Here is a 10,051-nt window from a genome sequence, read left to right on the forward strand (position 1 = left end):
GTTTAGTAAAGGACGAGACCACCTGTTGATGTGCAAATGCTCTACAGCAATGATGATTACCATCGGAATATAGTGATACTTAACCTTTAAAAAAAATACTTGTTTTAAAACATAAAATTATCACTTACACCACCTTATTTGGGAATAGAGGGAATATTTACAGGTATTTGTTCAATATTATCCTCATAACCCAGTCCCCAAACAACAGATCACATAACAACACAGAAATGCACAACATTGGCTTGAAAACTACCAGAGCATAGATTTGACCTGATCTGACATCATTAACACAATGTTGTAATCTGTACAACAATGACAGGATTCTCCAGAATGATTTATACTTAACAGTGTCCTTTGCCGAAAACATCCCATCACTAGCTCAGTTAGCACCTTCATGGTCACTAAAGCACTTGTCACTGAAGGATGAAGGTGTCACAGGGAGGTTTGGGCCCCTTGAAGATCTTTCCGTCACCTTCCCCTCGGCTCACACAGTAGGTACAGCATCAGCTGTGGCATATCTGTTGGCCATGTTTGCATCCGTCCTCAGCTTGAAAGACACACATCTGAGAATAGAGTACTTGGTGGGCATCCCCCCCACGATTTCCCAAGTGTCTGTCTCTTCGCAGTACCGCTCAATGGTACGGAGTTCCCTACATGAAGAGAGAGCAATATTATCCATGAGAGCAATGTCTTTTTTTTATTAATCTAAATTTTTATCCCACGATTTTGTAACCCTATTTTTTCATGAGAGCAATGTCTGATGTTGACACTTTTTCGGGCTTTCATGGAGCAACAGTCCCTTACCTGCGCTCAGAGTACCCTCCCAGTACGTATATCTTTCCATCCAGGACAGCCACACCAGGAGACAAGCGTTGAAAGTTCATGTGGGCACGCGTTGTCCACTGGTCGGTCTCGGGGTTGTAGCATGTCACCGCATCCGTTTCTCTTTGACTTTCCATAAGATAACCACCTATATATACAGTATATAATAAAGCAATAAGCCACTAGAAGTTGAAGGTTACAGAGTATTTTATAATGGCTGAGGGGCGTAGTGAGGCACGAGGCCGAGTGCTTCCGACCCTCTCAGCCATTATAAAATAGAGGTAAACTGAGACCTTGCATGGCTTATTGCTTTTCTAAAACGGTTACAAATATGACTGACAAGATGAAAATCATAGACACGTCCCTATTAAAACAGTTCTTAATAGTTCATTGCCTGTTTACTCAGCCAGTCCATTGAGATGGATGTGTGCTAGACGTCAACCTTTCCCAAACACATAGAAAAACAAACTTAACCGTTAGCGCAATCTCAATGTAAGATATTCAATAGAAATTCATAATTATTTAAAGCCAGATTTAGCTACTACGTCTGTGAACTACCCGTGTTAACTGCTAGCCAAGTTATGTTTCCATTCAGGGTGAACAGTTTATTCAGAGATGATCAACACAGCAGGACCAAGCATCCTGCTGTGACAGGACTGCCAAGTCCTCTCTCTCCCCAAGCCCTAGCAAGGCAAAAGCCTCCTGCGGTGCTATCTCAGAGGCGGGCTTTCGAATTCACACCGCACTTTATCCGAAGTGCCTCTTAGATCGCCTTTTAAAACACCATGCTGTTTGCTGCTGCTTTTAACAGTTATTATCCCCCCCGAAACAAGCCATAGTTCTATATACAATACTATGCAAATAAACGAATCGGGAAATCGGGAAAATGTACAGTTACAGTAAACAGTGATTCCCGGTTTTGCAAAGACACCCGTCGAGTGCCATAACCGGGAATTCCCTTTTTTTTTCCCCACAAGGGGCGGGCTAGTGACTTTGGAATCACCCACGGTGCCTCTTAAATGGAAGGGACAGATGGATCACTGTGCCAAAAAAACTCCCTTTCGTCCGCTCCCATTCTATCTCCTTGATAAAAACCTCCGGATCTCCTTAACTTTTTACAGTGGAGAAAAAGGAGCCCTTTTCGATGCGCGATCACTCCGCAATGGCGACTTGCGTGAGAGATGTTATCGTTCCAGGCGTTAGCCTGGACCATCCACCGTCATACACGCAGCCATTGTTTATCGGGGTGCTCGTCGTCGATTCTACAGCTCTAAACAGCACAGCGTAAACGCTAGGAATGCCAGCACTAGATGAACCCTGTTTTAATAAACCTCAGGCACCAAATGAGTTAAACTTCCATTCATAGGAAAATCATTCAGAAGAGAAACGGGGGAAATAACTGTTAAAAGCAGCAGCAAACAGAATGGTGTTTTAAAAGGCGATCTAAAATAACTAACTAATATTATGAAATATAATAATTGCGTTGTAATCGCTATAAATATATAGCCTGCAGCAAACAGAATGGTGTTAAGGATAATAAGGATAATTCCTTTTAACAAGTCGTTCATGAAAGTCCTTGCGGTCTTGTTTCCAATGAGAACCTGTGAGCAATTAGGGGTTAAGAGTCTTGCTCAGGGACAAATTTCATTTCATCGACACATATGCTGTGCTGGTCTGGAATCGAACCTGGGGCAACCAGGGCCTCTGGTTCCCTAGGCGGGCTCACTAACCACTCAGCTATGGCTGTTTTAAAAGGCAATCTAAAATAACTAACTAATATTATGAAATATAATAATTGCGTTGTAATCGCTATAAATATATAGCCTGCAGCAAACAGAATGGTGTTTTAAAAGGCGATCTAAAAGGCCCTTTGTATAGTGCGGTGAGATTCGAAAGCACGCATCTGAGACACTCAGAAATTCCCTGAATGGGGGGCGTCCGCTGGCCTAGCGGTCCAGGCAAGCTGGTGATCCAGCATGACAGCGTGTCGCGGGTTCGATTCCCGTTCCCGACGACCTTTGCTGTATGTCTCCCCCCCATCTCTCTCCCCATTTCCTGTCAGCCTACTGTCCTGTCAAATAAAGGCATAAAAGCCACAAAAAAAAAAAATCTTATAAAAAAAAAAAAATCCCTGAATAGTCACATTCTATGTATACACATGCAGTAGGGCTTTTACTACAATTTAATCCCTGTTAAAACAGATTAAGAATAGTAGTGAAACAATCCATGTACAGAATTAGCTGTTGACTGACTAAGCAGTTGTAACTGGACCACCTGCTGTGGAGGTGGTCATAGATGCCCTGAATGCATTTGAACAAACAATTAATATTTTGCACATTTGGCCTTGTATGAATTTCCCCACTACAGTTAGTGGGTTCTTTTATATGCCCAAACTGCAGTGAAGTTGACGTGAGTCTATTATGGAACTAAGAGCCATTAAGAACAGATATGATATCTATAACATAGATCTTGCCGTTGAGAGTACAGACAGCTGGTCGACTGGTCTGTTTCGCAAAAGGAGTGCCTTCTGTCCACACCAATGTTTGAGGGTTGTATGAGTAAAAGCTGCCCGCACTTCCATCACCTAGGTCCCAGGAAGACACATAGTAAAACAGCATTCATTGTCAACGGGAGAAGGATGAATTAAATGCTTTGGATATTTTCAGTTAATCGTTATGCTTTACACATTACATGACAAAACTCAACCACATGAAACTAAGCAGGCTGAAGCTGCATATATCTGTTCCATACCAATAAAATGGATCCGTCCATCTAGTGCCACCACAGCAGACTCAGGTAAATTGTAATCTATGGGCATTGTGACAAACTCCATGAGCTGCCAGGTGTTGGTGTTGGGGTCGTAGCGCTCAATGGAGGGCAACACAAAACAGTGGTCAGGCACTGCAAACGCAAGGTCAGGCACAGCATACACGAAGCCATCCAGCATCACCAGGTCTGTGGACCATGTGGGGTTGTCCAGGGAAAAACAGGATTAGACCTAATGACCTTGGCCATATGCAGCCTTTTTCAATATATTGACCATGTCAAACAAACTTTTCAACCTCCAAGATTATTGGCCTTTCCAAACCCACTTTCTGATATGAAAGATAAAGCCATGACATCCTTACCGCTCACAATAGTAAATGACACTGATCGTCCCCTTAACCGTCACTTTACAATGACTTCATCTGGACGGAGATACAGAACTTTAAGATTGGAGAAAGTTCACTTTGGTTTGTCCACTAAGCCATTACAGCATTAACCCATTTAGACCTGAGGCCGATTCTAAAAACGCCCTCTAAATCCTGATTTCAGATTTCTGAAAAACTTCACATTTAGTATTAAAAATAAAAATACAATAATGTTGCTATATACTGTTTAGCAACAACTACACACAGAGGTGTTCCCGGCTTGAAAGGTATAATAATGTATAGGTGTTCCAGTTCTAAATGGGTTTTAAACAAACTGCCTCGCTGATATGTTGTTTTTGTAGGGATTCTATGTATTTATTTATATTGTCGTTGTGTTGCATATTGTTCTTATATGCTGTTGAACTAGACAGTGAAACTGAACATCCCTCTGGGACAATAAAGGCTGATTATGAATTAAGTTACTTAAAATACAAAGTTAAATTGAATGCCATAGTTTGACAGTCTTACGGCATGAATAGTGTGCCTCATGCATGGGAGCGATCTCCATCCATGAGTCAGAGGAACGGTCATAGCGCCACATCTCCCTATCTCCTACGGCCACATATAGATCAGAACCTGTGGTGGCAGAATAAAACACAAGGTATGATGAGCTTGTAGATCTACCATTTATGCATATTGTTTTTGCAAACTACTCATCGGGTGCATAATTGCAGATGTTAGTCAAAACAAGTCAAATAATGGCCAAAATATCTCCCAACCCAATACTGTATATCAGTCAGGCTCTGGTCCTCTCCTCACCTGACACAACCAGACTGTAACGTCGCAGATTGAAGGGCGGACGTCCCAAGGTCCTCCACTGAGTTGTCCGGGGATCAAAGCTCTCAAAGGAGAAAGTGCTCCCCTGCTCACCATATGTTTCCGCAATCACCACCATCACTTCACCCACTGTGGAGTCACAGTATAGTCATGATAGAGCATGTGAAATGTTATGTTTATGGCTGGGCAATAAAGCAATTTGATATCATTTTATAACCACTTATGCTTCCGACTGTTGCTTCATGACGAGTTGTGAGCATGTAAACACCTCAAAAGAAGTTCAGAAACGTTATTTCGGACGATTATTTCTGTGTGCTCCAAGCATTCAACACTGCCCCCATTTAAAGATGCCACGTTTGTCTCTCCAGGATAATGGGATGCCATCCCACAGGCTCACCAGCATGATGAGGAGATGCCAAGTAGAGTCCTACGCAGGACTGTTTTCATAGTCCCACTCCTGGCCACTTAATTTTTGACCATGGCCGCAATTATTTCATTTCTGACCGCAGTTAACTTCTGACCGCAACTCCCGCCCTCAACAAATAATTAGGTGCCATTTAGTCCCGTTTAGTACCGCAATATTACCATCCAGTCCTGTATAAGCCTGCAATAATTCCATTGAGGTCCAAAAACATTACAAAACAGAATGAGATAGTGAACGGGTCTGTGTGAGTGTTTATTTGTGAGGAGCTGCAGCCAGAGAGAGAGTTTGTGTTTATATTGCATACACTGTTCAGTATATGGCACTGCGACGAGTTGCGCACTGTTAGAACAAATACGAGAGAGATAGATTCCCCGACACAGTAGGGGAAATTACGTTCTCCTCTGAATGTAGCCATAAGTTTCATATCTTGCTAAAGTATAGCATGACGACACATGCTCCAGGTGGTCTATATCTGGTTTATTGCGGGACGGTGTAGGATTTTGCCGGGCCCGCTGGTTTTATTTTTGACTGCCTGTCCCCGACTGCGGGTATTACCGCCTGCGCCCGCAAGATTTGCGCTGGGACCCGTGGGTAGCTCCCGATGCAGGGCTCTAATGCCAAGCTGTTGTGGCTCCGTAATATGTGTAGTTTTTCCTAATTACTGTGAGAGTGCAATCACCCAATCCAGCAAGCAACTCTACTGAATTGTGTTCCCAAACTTTTTTTGAGGAGTTTAGATCAGCAATTTTTCGATAAGATGTATTTGGTCAACAATAATGTGACATCCATATCGCCCAGACCTAGCTATGATGATTGCACTAATAAGCAGTCACAGAATGAATCCAAGAAGAATTTGGAACACATTTGAATGTCATAGTTAATTAAAACTACATATCTTTTTTTTGACATAAATTACACTTTTTCCAGCATGCACTCGTTGCATCATTCATGCACGTGTGAGGCAGGGTACCTGTGGACCAGCGTGGCCGTGCTCGGAGCCTGTAGGGCAGGAGATGCTGGTCCGTTTTGGCCTCAGAGATGAGCCTCTGACAGCGCTGGGATTCTTTCACCACATCTACACACTCAATCACATCATGGAGGTAGGAGGAGCTGATGAGAGGAAGACGGATGAGCTCTAGCACCTTCAAAAACAAATGGAACAATAATCATTATTAGTCGGACTGCAAATTGTGTGAACAACATTAAAAGTAGAGCAACAAATTGTATACACACACACACACACACACACACACACACACACACACACACACACACACACACACACACACACACACACACACACACACACACACACACACACACACACACACACACACACACACACACATATATAGCAACATATTTTTTTTAGAAAACTCTTAGAAAAGGATTTAGAACATTGGAATAGGGGTCCTTAAGAATAGCAGATATATAAGCTCACAGCGCTTCACTTTGTGCCGCACTGCGAGCTATTTTTTTTAAATCTTGGAACACAAATCTTCTCTTCTGGGGGTCCTTGGCACAAAACATTTTAAGATGGGGGGTCCACAGCCAAATAAATGTGGGGGTCCTTGGCACAAAAACGTTTGAGAACTACTGATTTTCGAAGGCATTTGTACAATCGGCCTCAGGTCTTAATGGGTTAAGGGACAGCTTTAGATATTTACAAACTAGTTCATGTCCAGACAATGATATCAATTAAACACAGGCACACAAATAAATGTACTTAGTTACTTTACACCACTGCTGACTCTGAGAAGTAACTACCTTTGCGATGCTCTGCTTGCGGGTAGGACACTTCTCTAACCACAGCATGGCAGCTTCAAACACCAGCTCCTCTCCGGACACGTTGACATCGTCACTGGAAAGAATCTCACTGAGTTTTTCCACAGACAGTGAGAGAAACTCTTCCTAGGAGCAAAACAAATACAGTAGATTAGCTTATACATTATGACCCCGTTCCTATAATTCCTGAAGTTAACCTTTTCACTGGTGACAGGTTGTTTGTTAGGTGAAAAGGACAAGTGACACACATGACAATTTATAACATTAACAGATTCATATTCATTCAATTACAGAAAGCACAGAGACACCTCTTCAGCTCACAAATGTCACTAATGTTACACCAGAGTCTGCACTTTATACTCACAAAATCAGTGTATTTGTTGTCGTCTTTTTTTGCAGTTGTTAAAACATTTGACTGTTCCTACCTAACGCATTTAGACCCGAGGCCAATTCTAAAAAGGCCTTCTAAATCCTGACCTACGTTTTCTGAAAAACTTCAAATATTTATTCAAAAAATGTATGTTGCTATATACTGTACATACATAGCAACAACCCCAAATGGGGTTCCCGTCTTCAAAGGTATAGTTACAAATAGGGGTTCCCGCCCTAAATGCGTTAAACTGTTGTATATACTGTAGATAGAAGGTACTGTGGTGTTGAATATCTAAGATACTGTGGCAGCTACTGATGGATGGCGTACATAATTAGTCAAGCATATACATTGTACGTACAGTGTAGGTATAATCAGTGTACGTCGTCACTGATCTATGTTATTATTTTTTTACTATAATTTTTATCCCGCGATTTTTGTAACCCATTTTTTTTTTTACCCGGTGCCAATTTCCTAAGTGATCCTGGGCGCTACACCAGCCCTACACCAGTCCCCCACAGCCTGGGGAGGCCAGGGCCGAGCTCATGCTTCCTTCAGTGCATGAGAGCCAACTGACCTTCTTGTCACCTGACAGGGGGCAGTTTCCCTGGTAGGACGTAGCACGTGGAAGGAACACGTTATTCCAACCAGTTCCCTTCCCCTCCATCAGGCGCCCCGGCTGTCATGTGGGAGGCGGTATAGTGACCAGGATTACTACATGTTTTTGTGAGGGTATTAACTACCCAGGGAGACACGGGGAGAACATGCAAACTCCACACAGCTGATCTATATTATTATTATCCCATTAGTACAGAACTCTCCGTCTCTTTACTAATATTATTACCTATGCTGTGACATTGTCTGAAATAAGCAGAACAAAACTAATCTTAAGGTGCGTTTGCACCGAAAAATATCCTTCTAGTCGCTTGAATCGTGTCACCTTGGTCGCACTGGTTGGGGGGGAAGCACATCGCCTCTGTTAAACTTTTCTAGCTGAAGCGAAGATGCAGAGACAACGTAACACATCGGTCGCATCTTTGCCTTGACTCTGTATGTAATCGCGATGCTCAAACAAATATTTGATGTTTCGCTGGGAACACACGATACAGCTTTTATGTATGGAATGGATCTCTCAATGTCTGACCTGCTGGTGGGCCACACTGAAGTGTTGCAGGATGCAATCCATGCTGCGTTTCTGCAGTGTTTGACGGCAGTGGGCCTCAGCAAAGAGGTGAATCCCGACACAGTTATTTTCATCCATGTGACGCTCCATGTACTGCCAGCAAGCCTCTTGAACAGCAGCAACATTCAGCAAGTCTGAGGCTTTTAGTAAGGCCTAGAGCAAATAAAATTTGTTTTTTTAAGCAAAGATGCAGGTAAGATATTTACACAATGAATAAGGTTTATGATAACACATCACCTGCACATTTTCTGCGGAGATGGCCACCTTGGAAGTGTAGCCATAGGTGACCAACATGTCCATGATCTGAGGTTCTACTCCACTGATGGCTACCCTCATCTGCTGGGACTCCATCCACTCTGTTGTAAACATTGCCTGTGCAGGTTGAAAATATGATCGGTTTAGACTAGAGCAGGGTGCATTGATCATTAGCCCTTTTCCAAGACTGGAGTGATCACCCAGAGCAAGGTGGTGAAAAATCCAACATTTCATTTACAATTTAATATACAGTAGGCTGCTAATTAATAATACAAGCATAGAATCAATTCAGTCAATAATAGAACCTAACAAAGAATGAGTCAATCATGTTATATAAATAATAATGGTAAAAAACTATCTGGAGAGAAAAGGTTTTATGCACATTAAACAATAGGTAAGAATGCTTTCAACATTGGTGCACCAGGTTTTTGGAACCTCTAACATGACCATAAACTGAATACCCTAGAACCTATTGGACATTTTAGGAATTTACTCAATAACTGTTCATTACCTGGATGCAACAGTTTTAGCTGATTGTCAACATATTGTCTTTTTGTTGTTCTCATGTCATTTCTTAACTTATGTGTAATCTCTGCATCAGTGTGAATGAGATCTCCCTCAATGATCTCTCTAGAGAATTTGATATACTAGAAGATCGGGCCGCGAAATAAAGGTTGAATGAAAATGTACCTGAAAGTAGGAGCTGAAGGAGGCTAGGACGTTACGATGACAGGGTAACTCCTGTCGCCCACAGCACAGAATCACGTCACAGAAAGTATTGCTGAGTCGAAGACTGTTGAGGCCCTCCAGGAGCTTATTGGGATGCTTGGTCTCCTCAAACACAAAGATGTCACTGTCCAGCGAGGACAGCGCTACACTGGTGCCGTCCTCCTGAAGTGTAACCTCCATATGGCAGGGGGGTAAAATGGCATCAACTGGAATCCTTTCTGCCATGTCTGTGTTTGCTAGATCAGCCTATAAGACAGGAGGAGAGGATGGACGGTCAGATAGTAATGATTGTTTGAACTTTGCCTTTAACCACTTAAAACATAGATACTGTAGGCCTACACACACACATTCATCAGTGACTAATGTTTGTGATACTTGTATTTAAGGGTTTGAAAATGTAGGTTTTCAAATGCACTTTATCCTTCCAATTAGCCCTGACAGATGACTGTAGTATTGTGATCCAAGGCTACGCATTCCAATCCGCCCCACACCATCCCAAACTGGGCCCTAACCAT

At 42.5% G+C, this 10,051-nt stretch overlaps 1 protein-coding gene across 1 annotated transcript; it reads right to left on the minus strand.

Annotated features, from left to right (window-relative positions):
• Positions 1-484: 484 nt before the first annotated feature.
• On the minus strand, positions 485-9,761 carry LOC311047031 (kelch-like protein 24; the record flags this gene model as incomplete). The annotated part of the gene is made up of 9 exons (XM_084059614.1): positions 485-650; positions 3,651-3,777; positions 4,482-4,589; positions 4,773-4,919; positions 6,185-6,356; positions 6,982-7,125; positions 8,514-8,705; positions 8,790-8,924; positions 9,498-9,761. The coding sequence occupies 9 exons, from the start codon at positions 9,759-9,761 to the stop codon at positions 485-487; spliced, it is 1,455 nt and encodes a 484-aa protein (XP_083915740.1).
• Positions 9,762-10,051: the final 290 nt, after the last annotated feature.

This window comes from Gymnoscopelus microlampas (genome assembly GCF_963454915.1).
Source record: "Gymnoscopelus microlampas genome assembly, chromosome: 6".
Lineage (NCBI taxonomy): Eukaryota > Metazoa > Chordata > Actinopteri > Myctophiformes > Myctophidae > Gymnoscopelus > Gymnoscopelus microlampas.